We start from the raw sequence: 16,646 nt of genomic DNA, 5'->3' as shown, positions 1-16,646 counted from the left end.
TCAGCCAGCAACCTGGGTTTTTTTCCCCCTTTGGAGGGGCTGCTGCTAGTTCATCTGGTTCAGGGAGTGACAAGTTGATTATAATTTATTTTGACATTCAGGAGAATATTGTGATGGGGGAAAAGACAGAAATGTACTCTGTGGAAGCCCCAGTGTGTGTCTATCATATAATTATCCTTTCTCTTCTGTCTGGAAACACGAGACAAGCCCGGATGGGAAGCTGCCTGGGCTGCTGAAAAGAAAGTGGCGGACACGGAATCTCCAGTGTGTGGGGCTGAGGAAGAGGAGAGGCACAGGCATCACCCACAGGCAGTTGGAGCAGCTGCACCGATGCCCACCTGCGGCATGTCAGCCCTGGCATGGCATTGGTGTGTGACCCTGGAATTCCGTTTCAGTAAGGACCTCCAAGGTGCATTGAGCAGGGAGCTCAGAGGCAGTTGTGAAAAATCTCCAGGGAAGTGTTCAGTTTTTCATTCTTCTTTGCAGACAAGATGCTGGTGGCTCTGGTCAGTGTGGAATGAGGCAAGACTACAGTGAATGGCAAGAAGGCAATTCAACCCAAAGAACACTGATAGAAGACCTACCGCGTGTCAGATGCAGGGCTTACAAAATGAACAAAACCGTTTGTATCCTCCAAGAGCTCACAACTAGGACCTTGTGGGCCATCACACAAAGATAGATGGTTTTGAAATGAAGAGGTTCTATCAACAGTGAAGTTTGGGGAATGCCACAGATTCTACCCTCTCTTGGAGATTGACACTGTGAGCCTGCTTAATAAAGTGACTGATAATTCCTCCAGGGAAACCCTGCTTTTCAATGTTTCTCCCATATTTCCCAAATATGTTTCTCTACTGCACCTTTGGAACCAGAGTTCCTTGGAATCAATTGAGCAAATGCTGATTTAGGAGCTTTATCCAGCCTTTGCAAGACACAGAAGTGAGAGAAACATGATCCAGCCTCCAGGCGGGCAGGGGGTTGCTGGTGAGAGCAAAGCATTGCACTCAGCAGATAGGTTGGGACCCAGTAAAGCCTGGTCTTAGAGGAAGACTAGAGGACCACATGGAGACGTAGTGTAGACTACAGAATGTGTGTGTGCATGTGTGTGTGCACGTGAGTGTGTTGGGGGGGGGTTGTTATATCCACAGTAGAACCACAGATCTGCATGCTAAGACTATGGGCAGGGTGGAAGGGAAAAGCGACAGGGTGAGAGAGAGGGCTCTCTGGCCACCCCTTGTCCCACATTCTTTGGACAACTTAATTCTGGGCTCCTGTATTTGAAGCTTATGCCTGCACTGCCATCATTGGCTGAGAACCCAGGACATAATTTGATAATAAAAGGCATCCTTCTCTGAACCCTAATGTACCAGGCACTGTACCAAGTTCTTGAAATCGGTCATCCCATGAAATGCTCACAGCAACCAACGAGGAATGTTGACAATGGGGAAACTGAGGCCCAGAGAGAGGTAAATAACCTGGCCATGGTCACGCAGCTTCTCAAGACTTCAATGTGGACACGTTACCTCACAGTCATTGTCTTCAATGCTGCAAACTTATTCACATGAGTTAGTCACAAAGCGGTTCCCACAGAGGCGGGATTTCCACCAAAGTAAATCCAGTGATGTGTTCATGTCTTAAGACAAAGATGTGTCTTAAGACCGAGTTCATTTGTTCCATAACCATCCATTAAAATAAAAAGCATTTTCTGTGTATGTTTAGGAGTATTTCAGGATAACTTTGTGTTATAGCTCGTTATCAACTCTGTAAACAAAAAGATATCCTCAGTGAAATTCCTGGTGAAAACTGAAGATGCATCAACCTAAGAGGTCTTTTTTTTTCTTCCTCTAATCATTTTAATGCATATGTCAGTTGCAAGCCATGATGACTTCATTTTTATACCCTCTATGACTTCAATTAAAGGCATATTAAATAGGGCACAAATCTAATCAATGAAGCATTCATTAGATATTAACTAAGTGTAAGGCACTGGGTCAAGTGTACTTAACCTGAGACTGGTGTGGAATTGATGGGGTTAAGGCCTCCTGCTATGTCTTTGGCCACAAGGAGCTCCCTACAGCACGTCCCTGGGTGAGATTGCCGGCCTGAAATCTGCCTCTGATTTCTGATGGGGATATCCTCAAGTTTGCCTAGATCAGGAAGGTTAATGTGTGTCACATTTCACATCATTTTCCATAGACTGTGAGTGGCTGCCTAGACCATTGTTTGATAACACAGATTCTGTAGCACCGTCAATGGGAGATAGAGCCGCGTTGTTCCTGCTGTCTTCGAGAGGCAAGGGGGCTGCATGAGCCAAGAATGTTCTTTTCTGGTGCTGAACCTCGAAGCTTGCCCTGAGACCATTTCACATGGGGCAAAGAAACGGGGCGAATAGGAAGGGCACCTTGAGGCATCTGGCTGGATGGCACCATTGGTGAAATTAACTGAGACTGCTTAATAAATCGATCCAACCTTGAGGATGGCCGGATCTTCCTTGTTTATCTGCTCAATCAGGCTTAATGGCTGATAAACTGATTCCAATTGTGACGAGGGAATAACTGGCTTTGATGATTAGAGAAACATTGTCATGGAAGGGAAAGGATTATGGGTGGTACTAAAACTAGATGACTTCTATCTTTCCTTTAGACATTAGTATTTTCTCTGTATGAATATTCCTGCTGAAAACTATATATGCTGCTTTGATCTCTTAAAGTTAGGTCACACTCTGTGAGTCCAGACAGGTTCCAAATCTTAAATTTGTAGAAAATTGGGATTAAAAAGTTACAGTTAGGCAGGTTGCCCTCAGTCAGATATGATAGCAATACAATTGCTGTTGTCAATCATCAAAACCAGCAGGCATGTTTTTATTGGCATTTACAATTATGCTTTTTGTAAATTAAATTTTAGTTGCCAAAGCAATACATTCGCCTTGTAAAAATAAACAAAACGATATAGATGAAGCCAACTTCTTTCCCAATGACCATGCCAAATCCCAATCCCCTCTCTTATTCTCCAGATTTAACTACCATCGTCAGAGTGAAAATCTCCTTATAGACCTCGTTTTATGCACTTATAAATATAAACTGTACCTGCAAAACATGAATTTTGGGAGGCCAAGGCAGTCAAATCACAAGGTCAGGAGATTGAGACCATCCTGGTCAACATGGTGAAACCCTGTTTCTGCTAAAAATAGTAAAATTAGCTGGATGTGGTTGTGTGTGCCTGTAGTACCAGCTACTTGGGAGGCTGAGGCAGGAGAATTGCTTGAACCTGGGAGGTGGAGGTTGCATTGAGCCGGGATCACACCACTGCACTCTGGCTCACGTGATAAAGCCAGAGTCTGTCTCAGAAAAAGAAAAAAAAAAAAAAAAATGAAAGCCACTCTCACATCCACAGTGGAATGAAAGCTGTTGAAAATAAACAGCATATCAACAGAGGAAAAAATTAAGCAGTCACTCTGCTGAACAGCAAAGAGTTTTTTTCCTTTATTTTGGGTCTTTTCATGACTTGGGGCAGGGAGAGAAAGGAGGAAAAAGCTGAAACACAGCAAAGCATGGGAAATACTTTTCTTTTTTAATTTGGAAAGTGATTGGCACACTGCTCCGTTGCCACTGCCCGGGTGGGGAAGGGGCTCTGGCCGTTGCTGCCCGCATTGATAACCATTCCCTGCCTTTCTGTCCTGCCCCGGCAGGGACCACGGTGATGCGGATGACAGCCTTTGATGCAGATGACCCAGCCACGGATAATGCCCTCCTACGGTACAATATCCGTCAGCAGACACCTGACAAGCCATCTCCTAACATGTTCTACATCGATCCTGAGAAAGGAGACATTGTCACCGTTGTGTCACCTGCGCTGCTGGACCGAGAGGTAAGCTGAAAAGAATATACTTTCCTTTTCACGAGAACAGAACATGGCTTTCGTGCAAGGGAAGATATGGGGCTCCAGTCAACGGCTGTTTATACTGTAAAGGCAGAAATGAGGTGTTCGTACATGTTTCGTTGGGGAAAAATGAAGGGAAATGGTTATGTGACCCAGGGAAACATGTGCTCTAAAAGACTAAAGGGCTTGGAACTGTTGATATACACTCAACCTGATTCCTCTCTTTTCTCATCAGCCACTTATTCTCTAGGCCCTGGTGATTGTAAACTTTGCCTCTAGCCCCTGCTTTAGTGCTTGAAGGGACAGGGGAGGACGCGGGAAGGAAGGGATGGGAGGGGAGGCGGCTTCGCTGCTTCGTCCAGGATCACGGAGGCTGTCCTTGTTGCAGAGTCAAATGGCTGTGACTCCCTTCTCCAACCCTTTGCTGCAGGCATCCTGTGTTCCCTAGAACCTCTCTCTTCCTCCTTCTCTGTTCTCTTCCCTTTAGACTCTTTCCACGGAATCTCCTCCATCTCCTGGGTCACAGGTCACAAACAGGTGACCCCCTAGACCAGTCAGTGTACATACCTGCTCTTTGGTTGTGCCCACAGAGTTTTAAGGCTTTTAGAGTTAGTTGCCATATCAAAATATTTAGATTTCATATTTCTTTTTAAAAATGCCTATTTCCAGTTTTTCTGGAAATCAGAAATCCTGGAGACTTTGGGACCACTTCCCACACATGCACCATCGGTGGCATGAGGTGTGATGCTCCAGTGGATCCAGGGCCAGCTGTCCCCTCCAGATGGGACCTATGTATCCACCTCGTTTATGTTTCCACCCACATGAGTCCCTCTGGCCCTGTTCTATCCTGAGTTTGAGGTCCACCCTGTAGCTTACCATAAGCTACTTTAAATAGAAGACTCTTGTGGTTCTCCAAACACAACATTCTTAAACCAGCTCATGGATTCTCATCCATCCTCCATTCTCCATCCACCCTAAATCTGCTCCCATTCTGGAATTCCCTGCTCCTGACGTCATCCCACAGGCATGGGACCTTGGAGTTGCCCTTGACCTTCTGCAACACTGTCTGTTCCATGGTAACTGCTGGGTTTCCCCCAGGGGCTCTGTGACTTTTCCCCTCAGTGTTTTATGATGAAATAAATCCATGGTTCAGAATGTCATTTCCTCTGCTTTCTCCTCTCTTAAATATGCTGTAGTTTCTCAAGAGATTCTGGATTACATCAACCCCCTCTAAGAAGCTGTCCTCATCCACCTGATTCTTCCACGCTCTTGTTCTTCCTCCCATCTCTGACCACCCTTGCTGCAGCCATCATATAGCGGTTGGCATGTGCTAATTAGGTTGTCTGTTGTCTCCAGAGAAGATTCTCTTTCTTTTGGTCTAGACCTGAATTGTTTAGTACAGAAACCATTAGTCACATAGGGTTGTTGCAGCTTTAAAGTATATCAATTGAAATCAAGATGTAAAAAGCAGGTTCTCAGTCACATGAGCCGTGTTTCAAGGGCTCAGCAGTCACATGTGGTTGGTGGCTGTTGTACTGGACAGTGCAGACCCAGAACACTTCCATCACCCCACGGTTCTACTAGGCAACAGTGGTGTAAGGCTGTAAATTTCTTGAGAACAGAGACTGTGATCATATGCATGTTTGTATTTCTACTGCCTTGCATGGTTGAAGCACTCCTAAAAATCCTAATTATATGTTTGTTGGCATGAGGGGAATACAGGCAAGACAGAGTTGGAAATAAAACTAAGATCTTACATAAGGGGTGAGAAACAGAAGCTAGAAATAGGAAATTATTGGAGGGGAGAGAGAGAGAAAGAAATTTACACTGAAACTCTGATTGTCCTTTGGAAAATGTAATTGTTTCTAGTTAAAGAATAGGAAAGTAGAAAAAGTATTGAATCCATTTCCTTCATTTTATCTCCCATCCTCTTTCCAACCCCCTCTATTTTTATGACTGACATATTTTTTTTTCTTTTGGAGGCCCGTGATGAATTCCCAAGGCTCTCTGTTCCCCACTCAGCATGCACACACACATGCACACACACACGCACGCACACACACATGCACACACGCACACACACGCACACAAACATGCACACACACGCACACACACACATGCGCACACACACACGCGCGCGCACACACACACACATGCACGCCAGCTTTTCTATAATCCTAATGCTCCCGAAGCTTCTTGCAAGATCCTTTCAAAGGAACTAGATGAAGCATGGTGATTTCTCCATTTCAGCTCTCTTTGTTCTGAGAGAAAATATTTTGTCTCTATTTAGAAACCAAAGTGATAATACAGTATATTATCCCATTTTTTAAAGTTTATTTTAGGAGCAAATGTGTTTCCAGCTCATGATCTTTTCATGTGGGCTTTCATTAAGTCATAATAAGTATGTAATTATGGGAGTTGAATTAAGTATTTCTAGTCACTGAACATAAACAGCCCCCCAAAAAGACTGACGCAATTTAACTGAAATTAGAAAATCAATGAAAATGAATAAAGAGTGTCAGTCTTGTATGAGGGTTTCCAGAGTTCAATGCTGATCCAGGCAACATTGGTTCAATCCAAAAGAAAAAAAAAATGTCCCTAAATTTAGGTAAGCCTTGGCTCTTCCCTAGTGCTAGGACAAGTGTCACTTCAGCACGTTTGCTGAGGGGGTGGAACGTGACTCCAAGCTCCTTGTCTTTGAGGGGAAATAATTTGCACTTTACATGTCCAGTGAAGTTTCCCAGAGTTTGCAACGTTTTCCTCTCACTGAGACTCAGTACTTTTTTAGGATTCACATGGATATGATCGTTTCTTCAGCAGGTTTGTGGGATTTTATTATTACGATTATTTCTGAAGACCTTCTGAGAAGGCATCCTGTCTTAGATGTGGTTTTAAAGTCTACTTCTGGGCCAGCTGAGCCGAACATTTATTTCAGAGTTATGTAGCTTTCATTTAAGAAAGTATCCTATTTGGGACCCTATGGACTTTGAGATGATTCAAGTTGATTATAAGATTTGTGACCTTGCCTCCCATCTTCACTCACAGTATCTCAAATTGCATGTTGGAGCAATGAATATAGTGAGTGCAGGCAGTTACGTCACAAACTGCTTCAAGAGCAGATGCCGTGGAAACTACACACACAGACACACACACACACACACACACACACACACACGCTGCTCACCAGCACCTCTGGCTCCCACCTGAATGAGGGACAAAGCAAATGTGTGTGTCCTGGTTTGTTGGGAGTGGATGCTCTGGAAGCCCATTGGTTGACACGAGGTCAGTTGACACAATAAAAATTTTTCATCTTTATTTTCCATTTAGTACATTTCCTTTCTTAAGTGCACCTAGCAAGGAGGACCCCAGCAAGAAGTGTTTAACCGAGGGAGGGACAGATGATGCAAGATGGGTTGGGAGGTGGCAGGCACTGGGACTTTTCTTTGAACCTGCCTACCTATTCATCTTCCCTGCCTTTTATATATTCACTTTGTAACAAGGCGTGTAACTAAGGATAGTCACATGGGGCAGTGGAGAAATGACTCTTACTATGTTATCACTTTAGTTGTCATCCTTTCTTCTTCCCACCTTCCTCCCCTCCCAGGATGTCTCACCTAGAGCCAACTGAGGCAGGTGCCCACATCTGATCTCCTCCTGTCCTGCTCCAAGGTCAGCAGCCACATTTCTTGAGAGAGTCCATGACTGTCTGCCTGCACTCACCATATTAAATGCTCATACATGCAGTTTGAGGGATATTTGGTTTGCCCATGGCATAATCCCAGTACCTAGCACATGAGAGATGCTCAAAGAAATGTTTGTTGAGAGTTGAAGGGTGGGAAGGGTGTGAGAAAGAGAGAGTGATTTGCAGTGGCTTGAGAGCAGGTGAAGTGACCATTTCTTCCCCTTCTGTATCTTAAGCTCAGTATTAATAGATGACAAGTTTCCCCAAGACATGTGCGTTTTCCATTACAAGTTCACCTATTTAGTTGTTCGGAAACCCTACCAGAACATACGCTTCCTGAAGAAAGGGACCTTGGATTTCTGTTCTATCTCTCTATTCCCATGGCCAAATAAAGCATCAGATAAATAATAGGTACTGGGTAACAATCTGTCAGTGGGGTGGATGGGTGATAACCTGTATTCCTTAGGTTTGTATTATCTCAAAACAGTCTGCAAGATCTACATTCTAGCATGGATATATAAACAGAAGAAGTTACTTTATTTCAGTTGAAAGCTTAGTCTTACCCTTGTGCAATCATCCAATAATCTAATTTATCCACTTTATGTTTACCTTCTGCAGGAACTGCTTTAAGAAATTGTGCCTTGGTCTGCTGGGTGAATAGGATGGACAGGAGGATCTGTGCCTCTTGCTTAAGTGTTTGGGGAAATGTTTGCAGAAAATAAGAGCCATATATTCTAGTAAATGAAATTGGGTTCATTTGGTGCACTGTTTTATTATTTTCTATAGCCGTACTTAGCCCCTCATTTCTGGCATCTCTGTCTCTGTGTTTAAACTATGTCTGGCTGCACTGCAAAATAAAATCAGATAAAGGTCTCTAGCATTTGATAAATGGTTTATTTAGTTGATCATCTTGGCCGCTAGACTGAAATTCACCCACTGAAATCTGCCAACTTTCTGAACAGAGCCACAATTTGCAACTACTCAGAGTAGCTAATGGTCAGGATATTTTTTCTTCTTTAATGGAAACAGTTTCCAAAAGAGACCCTTAAAAAGCAATCTTAACATTTGCATTGAGAGAGTATCATTAGTCTTTTTAAGGGGTTTGAGCTGAGCACTTTTCTATCTTTGTTTGAATTTGTCTTTACCTTATTATCTATTACCTCCCAGATAATCTAGGGAAAGTGGTAGCCTGCCTGTGAAAATGTACATGCAATAAAAGATATTAGGGCTGTGAATGTAATTTGTTTTCTATTTTCAGCTGGAAAAGCATTTTCTGAAACTATAACGCCCAAATTTTTAGGCCGAATGTAAAAACAGAGAGAATTTCTTCCTTTCTTTCCATGTTAAGTGTTACATAAGGACTTAGTCTTAGATGTATGTGCATTTATTTGCTATGAGATACTAAGAAGTCCATGAACATGTCAGAGAAGGAAACTGAAGAATGTTAGGAAGAACACCCTATGCCAACTCGTCAATGAATTTGGACGTGTAGCTGCAAGTCAACAGAGAACTATGTGTTTGGTCAAAATGATCCACATTTAAATATTGTCACGTAGGGTGCATCTCCAGAAACATACTAAAGAAATCTGTGAAAATGATGGTATCAAATCAAGCTGCCAGAAACAAACAAAGGTAATAAGGGATACCATTTCCTCTAATGCCTTCAATGAAAGATAGAGGTAGTAGTCATACTCTTAGGAAAATAAATGTTTCTAGGCCTTTCTGATTTAATGCTAATACTTTTCTCATTATCATCATGTTTAAAACATTGGCAGTAATTACACACAATTCAATCATGCTGTCAGGAATATTATCTTTCTTTGTTTTGGTGGGTGGGACCAGAATTATTCAGCTGGTAGCATCCTCACCATTTCTTCGAGCTATTTACTCATAAATATTTCTGTTGGGGTAATTTTCTCCATTTTTTTTATCACTTGCTGCTGTGAAAATTGAGAAGGAAAAAGTAGATGTAAATAAATTGCCTTATTATTTTTAAAATAATGCATTATCCTTGCAAATGAAACACAGCTAACACCCTATGCTAATTGTACTTGCTCCATTGTTTCAGCAAATAAAGTAGAATAGGATGTTCAGAAGGCAGAATGCCAAGTCCTGGCATCTGAAATTTAGTTCCAGGAGTGCAGACCTCCTGCTGATGGCAATGGGGGTTGGTGGGGGGTTAGAGATGGTGAAGGACAGCGTCTTTATCTTGTGGCCTCACTGGCTCATCCATTCTGGGTAAATTCTAGAAGACCTTGAGGAGTCTCAGGACTCCACTAGTGGTAACCCTAACCACTTCCCCCTTCCCTCTAAGTATGACCCATCAATCCATTTAAGTGAAGACCATGACTAGTCTCTTCATATGACCTCAGTTTAGTTGAAACCTGCCTTAAGAGAAACGGGCCAAGGGCAGAGGCTACCTGTAGTTTTTTTTTGTTGTTTTTGTTGTTTTCGTTGTTGTTGTTGTGTCAGCTATGAGACCTCTCTAAACTTCGATTTCTTCATGTGCCACAATGAGAATAATCACAGTCCCAATCTCATCGGCTTACCGAAAATATCAAATGAGATGTGCCAAGTGCTAGCATGATAATTAACTTACATTTAAGCTCTCTGTAAACATTAGTTGGTATTAGATGTTTCCATGATTGGCAGTGAGATTGGAGAAGCAGAAAGAAGTTGGAGTTTCTACTACAGAAAGTACATTTATGCTTTGCCCACATGGCAGAGACTATGGCAGGTTCTTTAAATTCAATAAAACACCGAGGTAATCCAGCCCACAAAATTCAGGGATAAAAGCTAGTAAATAAGTATTGAGCACCTACAAATGTCTGATGAATTCATGGTATGGTGCTGGATATCAGGATGCAAAGACTGAGCTGCCTGTGATGGAGGTAACGCAGATAGGTCAACAGCACACACATGCAAAGATATGCTGTTCAAACCAAACCTTTATGGATGCGTGGAAACCTGGACTGTGGGAAGCAGTAGGAAGGGCATTGTGGGAAAGGAATGGCATGGACAAAGGCAAGGTATATTCACATGTTACTTATAGACTTCTGAGTTGAAGCCATGGTATAGAGAGATACCAGAAAAGGGCAGGGAGCTGAAACAGTATTGCAAAGGGTTTCTGATGTCGTTCAAAGGATTATAGCTATATCCTACTGTAAATGGGAAACCACCATTATTTAAACATTAAACACAGCTCTGTTAAACACAGCATTTGCAGACCTGTGACTTGGAGAAGAAACTAGTTAAGGTAAAGGAGAGATCATCAGTGGCAAAGTTCAGGCATTTTTGGAGACAGATTGAGATGCTTGGTGACTGATAAGTGGATTCTCAGAGATTTCTAGCCTGTTGGAGAGAAGACATGAGGAGTTACCACTTGAATCTAAATTCGGAGCTTGTTGAGTAGATTAATAAACATCAATCCGTAGGTATTTTTTTTCCTCTGTTCTTGTGCTTCTTAAAGTATCAATCAGTAGTTACTGGGCACATGTTAAATCAAGAGACACTATCATGGAGAGAAATTCATCTTTTCAGATTTAACAAATGTTTAATTCTCTAAGATTTTTCTTTTCTTTTTTTGTATTTTGTATGGTAAAAATAACTTAATATGCAGAGTGATGATGAATTTAGACTACCTCTCTGTTTTGTCATTTTAAATTTCTTCATTTTACTGTGTGTGAAGTACCCTAAACAGCTAAAGAATGTTTTCATTTTTGGAAAAAGTTCTTTTCAAGAGCTGTTTCTTTTTCTTTATCAGCCTGAGACTATGATTAGTATGTTAATGCAGATTTTGCTTCATCAACAGATTTGCCAGTTATTGAACTTAAATAACATTGTTCTAACTCCAGATCCTCTAAATCCCTGCTATCAGTGAAAGAGGTACCCTCCACTTTGGAAAGAATCTCTAGTTCATTTCTGGTTTCAAAGCAGCAGAGAAAAATAAGCAAAATGTTGCTCATGTCATATGGAGAATGACCATCATTTAAGGAAAGAAAAGTTAGTTGAGAGTCTCTGGAAAGTAACTACTTTGGACTTCCTTTAATGTGCTGAGTGTCCAGCTCAGGAACTGGGCGGTTAGAACAGCTGTAGCATGCTTCCATTGGAAAGCAGTTTGCAGAGGGGCAATCAGAAGCTACAACACTTAGATTAAGGCAAACTAATGAGACCATTTCAAGACATGATGACATCTCAAAATGCCTGGGATCCGCATTTCTTTCACTTTTGTTTTAAGGGGTATCTCATTTGCTGTACCTTTCCATAGGATAAAAGCTTGTTGAACATATTATTTCATTGAACACTTTGGAGTTCTAAAAGGCATGGTCAACCTTATTGGATATATGGCACTATGATGCCACATTCAGCAGTGAAAGGGACTTCAAGGTATAGGATTATCTATTAGATTGGGGGTCAGCAAACTTTTTTTGTAGGAGTCAAATAGTACATCTTTTAGGCTTTCTTGACTAACAGCCAAAATGGAGGATATTCTTGTCAGCAAAAAGAGTCAAACTCTACAAAATTTGAAGAAATTTATCATTTTTCTGAGCCAAATATGAGTGACCATGGCCACTGACACAGCCCTCAGGAGACCCTGAGAGCATATGCCCAAGGTGGTCGGGGCACAAGTAAGTTTTATACATCTTAGGGGGATAGAAGACATTAATCAATATTTGTAAGATGTACAATGGTTCAGTCTGCACAGGCAGGATATCTAGAGGCGGGTGTGTTTCCATGTTATTGGTAGATTCAAATGTTTTCTGTTTGGCAATTGGTTGAAAGAGTTTAAAGGCATGGAATCAGTAGAAAGGAAATGTCTAGGTTAAGATAAGGAGTTGTGTAGACTGAGGTTCTTATTATGTAGATGAAGCAGATGGCAGGCTTCAGAGAGAATAGATGGTAAATGTTCCTTGTCAGACTTAACAAGGGGCCACACCTTAGCTGATTCTCTCCTGGATCAGGAAAAAGGCCTGAGAAAGGGAAAAGGAGTTTTCTACATAATGCAGTGGTTTTTTTCACCCATAAGAGACAGCTTTGCAGGACTATTTCAAGACACGGCAAAGAAACGTATTTGGGGTTAAAATATTTGATTTCCTTCCTTATCTGTCATCTGATGTTATTGCCAGAGTCAGGCTGGAAAGTAAGACACATTATATAGGGTTAAATGAAACCCCTCTGATGAGACTTTACGGTTTGTAGAGCATGACTCCCCAGATATCTTAGATAGGAATTTGGGCAAGTGAAGAAAAAGGTCAGAGTTTAGTCCTCATTATGTAGGTACTTACATAACCATTTAAAATGTAACTGTTACAAACTATAAAAAGCATTTTAAAGCTCGTGAGTCATTAAAGTATAGACAGCAGGCTGGATTTGACCAACGGGCTGTAGTTGGTCAGCACTGGTCTGTGAGATCATGGGCCAAAATGCTCAAATAGCAGCAGTCTTATGTACTGACTGCAGCATGTGGTCATGTGTCTGTATCTGAGGTCCACTCTCAAAATATTAAATCGCAATCATTAACCACCACCTTGAAGTTCAATTATAGGGACAGAAACTCATCATGAGTGATAGGTCTGATTTCACATTTTGACAGCACAGTTTATTTCCCCTGCATTAAGAAATAGACAACCTCAGACAGACATGTGGTAATTAAATCTAAGCTCAGAAATTTGGTTACAGTAATTTTTAAAAACTAGTTCCATGTAAAAAGAGTAAAAAAAAAAAGTGCCATCTAGACATCGATTAGATATTGGATGCAACTATCTTGGAATGGATATTTACGTTATGTTAGAGCCCCGATAGGTGAGAGGAGAGGGGCTAAGAGTAGCTGGAGATGGGAGCAGAAGATTTCCCAGATGAGGGGCACTCCATGGAGCTGAGTCTTGGAGCCACATGGAATTGTTCACACCAGATGGAATGAGCTAAGGACAACCAGAGGACTGGGTTCAGACTCTGTCTTTGTAGGCTCTGAAGGAGTCTCTGAGGGAAAACTGAGATTCTTCTAGAATCTCCTGAAGACTAAAAGATACCTGGACCAGACTTGGGACATTTTCCTGAAGGTTTCTCACACCTCTCATTGCCCTTTTGGTCATTCCTGAACTTGAGAATGGGGCTGTGATAGCAAAGAAACTGAAATAACGTCACCGTGTGTCTCACCACATCAACACGTGTCAGTCCCTAGAAAACATGCTTTATTTGGCATTTGATTTTGATAGGAATCTAATGAGGTCAGTAAAGCGCCCTGGTTACACAGAGGAGATCTCAGTGTCACTAAGATTTAAACCCTATCAGCCCATCTCCAAAGCCTATGCATTTTTCTCCTACTATACAAATCAATGATATTGATATTTATTTGCATGGTACCTTGCAGAATAAATAGATTTCGAACTTCATTTTTAACACAGAAAAGCAAAATACAGTGAAGTTTTGGTGGAACTTTTGTTCTGATCAGGACACGGGCTTCAACGCCCCATTATCATATGGGCCAGGTGGGCTTTTTCCAGGTTGCTGAGCCCAGTTGGCTTCTATAGTTGAGTTTTGGGAGGCTGTGGAGAATAGGCTCTCTCCTGCCCTGGGGTGGACATACAAATCCACACAGGTCATTTGTTGAGTACTTTGGCAGTAGGAATCAAGTGGCTTTTTAAAGTGCCCCTAGTGCTTTTTGATGCAGAAATTCCATGTAATCAAATATGTGTGCAAAGACCCAGCAACAAGGGTTTTTGTCAGCTCTTTGTTTAAAGAACCAAATGAAATGTCCAACAATTGGGGAATTGTTCAATAAATTATGCTCTGTTCCCACATTGGTATTGCACTAAATCGTGTTAAATGATGTGACAAAATATTTAATAATGCAGAAAGATGTTCACCATGGATGAGCAGGTGATTTGCAAAATATTCCATAAGCCGTGATACTTGTTTTTTGTATATGTAGAGCATCACGGTCCAAGGTACAAAAGGATTTGTGTGATGTTTTAGAAGCGGTCCTGTTGGAACTATGGTTGATCTTAATTTTCCCATAGCACAGTGTCTAAGATGGGAAACTTGGTTTCTTCAATTGAAAATGACAGCGATGCCTCTCTCAAATGGTTGTCATGAAGAGTCAATGAATTAATGAGCTTTTGCTGTTATCTGTATTTTCTAGTTTGGGTGCAATGTGACCACATGTTATTTTTGTAGTTAAAAAAAATTCTCTTAATCATTTTTTTTTCTGTTTTTTTTTTTTTGAGATGAAGTCTTGCTCTTGTCACTCAGGCTGGAGTGCAATGGTGCAATCTCGGCTCACTGCAACCTCTGCCTCCTGGGTTCAAGCGATTCTTCTACCTCAGTCTCTTGAGTAACTGGGATTATAGGTACCTGCCATCATGCCTGGCTAATTAAAAAAAAAAAATTGTAGAGGTGGGTTTTCACCATGTTGGCGAGGCTGTTCTCAAACTCCTGATCTCAGGTGATCTGCTGGTCTTGGCTTCCCAAAGTGCTGGGATTACAGGTGTGAGCTACTGCACCCGGTCCCCTATTTAGTATATTTTTAATGGTGCAGGCAAAATGATCTTTTTCCCAAACACTGGAATCGTGTCACTCCCTTCAAAGTCTTCTGGGGCTCCCCGTTGCCTCTAGAATATAAAGCAGAGTCTAATGTGGTCTGATGTGGTCCAGCCCTGCTGCCTCTCTTCGCTCTGTCTCATTCCACACTTCCATCCCACTCTAGTCCACTCTGGCCTCCCTGAACATTCCACATCCTCTCTGCCTAATCATGAGGTCTTTGTTCACATTGTTCTCTCTTCCCAAGGTAATTTTCCCTGAACTTCACATCTGAGTCCAAATGACTCATATAGAAAGCACACCCAGCCAAACACTGGTTTCTGTATGAGCCAGTTTATTTGGTGACCAAACCGAGGGTGTTGTACCAGGAATCACAGTCTCCGTTAATATTGTTAAGATTGCAGGCAAAGCATTCCAAATGTTTTTAAAGCTGTGTTAAGGTAAATCTTGTGAAAGCATCCGCATTTGAAACACTAAGCGTTGTCATTTCTTTAAGTGACACAGCCACAGCAATGGCTTTCCTTGGCTAAACAGGATCATCACAGACACGCTGACCAGCTGCTTAACTTTGCTTTCACAAATTCCAACAGGCAGCTTAATAGATATTTCGTTGTTGTGTTGTTTTTAAGACAGCCATGGGAAATAAATTTATTTCTACCTTTTTGAAGAACAGCTATAGAAATGACCATTGAAATTCAAGGAATGTCATCTCTGCTTATGGACCTTAAAACTGGAAACCAAAATTAAATTCCTTTAGATATTTTCTCTCCTATGTCTTCTAAACTGTTTTGTGGGCTGATTTTTCTCCATGGAAGACTCTCAGAGTACTAAATTCGAGTTTTCTGTCTCCTGGGCTCTAGCATTCTGGAATAAGCAAGAGTCAGGAGACTTCTCCATTCTTACTTCTTCTACATGTCAGAATATCTAATATGTGCAAGAAAGTTTATGTTGTGCTCAGCATTGGACAGCCACAATGTGAACAGTTACAGCATTTTTTCATCCAGGCTTTACATTAGGTCCGTAGCACTCACAGGAGCTCTGTAAGTGCTTCTATTCTACTAGGACAGCTGTGGAGTTCCCAAAGGCCCACCTGCCTTGCCTGAGTCACCCATTGGAGAACCAGGGTGCTGGATTTGACCCCATACCCACTGCTCTATCCACTTCCTTGGGCTGCCAAAGAAAGGCATGAGCCATATTAATGGGAAAATCTTGAAAAACATCTAAAGGACAACTTAATATTTTATCAGACTCACTTCAGGGATTCCTTGTGTTCATTGCTCTGAGACTTTTCACACATTGGAGAAGCTCGATTCAGTTTCCCTCAGCCCTTCCACTGGAATGCCCATGTGGCAGAGTGCCTCAGAGTATGGGGAATTCACAGAGCTGTGAATCTGAGCTCCTTATTGTATTAGTTGTGTGGCCTTTGGCAAGTTGCCTCACATTCCTGAGCCTTGGTTTCTTTAGCTGTAAAATGGAACTCATAGCATGGCTTGTGTGGAAGATGGACTAATGCCTCCTCCCCTTCAAAGAAGTCCTCATCCTAATCCCC

The 16,646-nt window shown here is 41.8% G+C and overlaps 1 protein-coding gene across 3 annotated transcripts in view; it reads left to right on the top strand.

Moving 5' to 3' along the window:
• The window catches only part of CDH13 (cadherin 13), a 1,266,064-nt gene that overhangs the window by 951,043 nt on the left and 298,375 nt on the right, over positions 1 to 16,646 (top strand). For all 3 annotated transcript variants that reach the window (XM_074404611.1, XM_074404604.1, XM_003938055.4), the window contains exon 7: positions 3,686 to 3,864. In XM_074404611.1, the coding sequence (XP_074260712.1) occupies positions 3,686 to 3,864 (179 nt within the window). The remainder of the gene's footprint in view (positions 1 to 3,685; positions 3,865 to 16,646) is intronic.

The sequence above is a fragment of the Saimiri boliviensis genome, chromosome 1 (assembly GCF_048565385.1).
Source record: "Saimiri boliviensis isolate mSaiBol1 chromosome 1, mSaiBol1.pri, whole genome shotgun sequence".
In the NCBI taxonomy this organism is placed as follows: domain Eukaryota; kingdom Metazoa; phylum Chordata; class Mammalia; order Primates; family Cebidae; genus Saimiri; species Saimiri boliviensis.
This window is presented reverse-complemented; position numbering and strand designations above follow the sequence as displayed.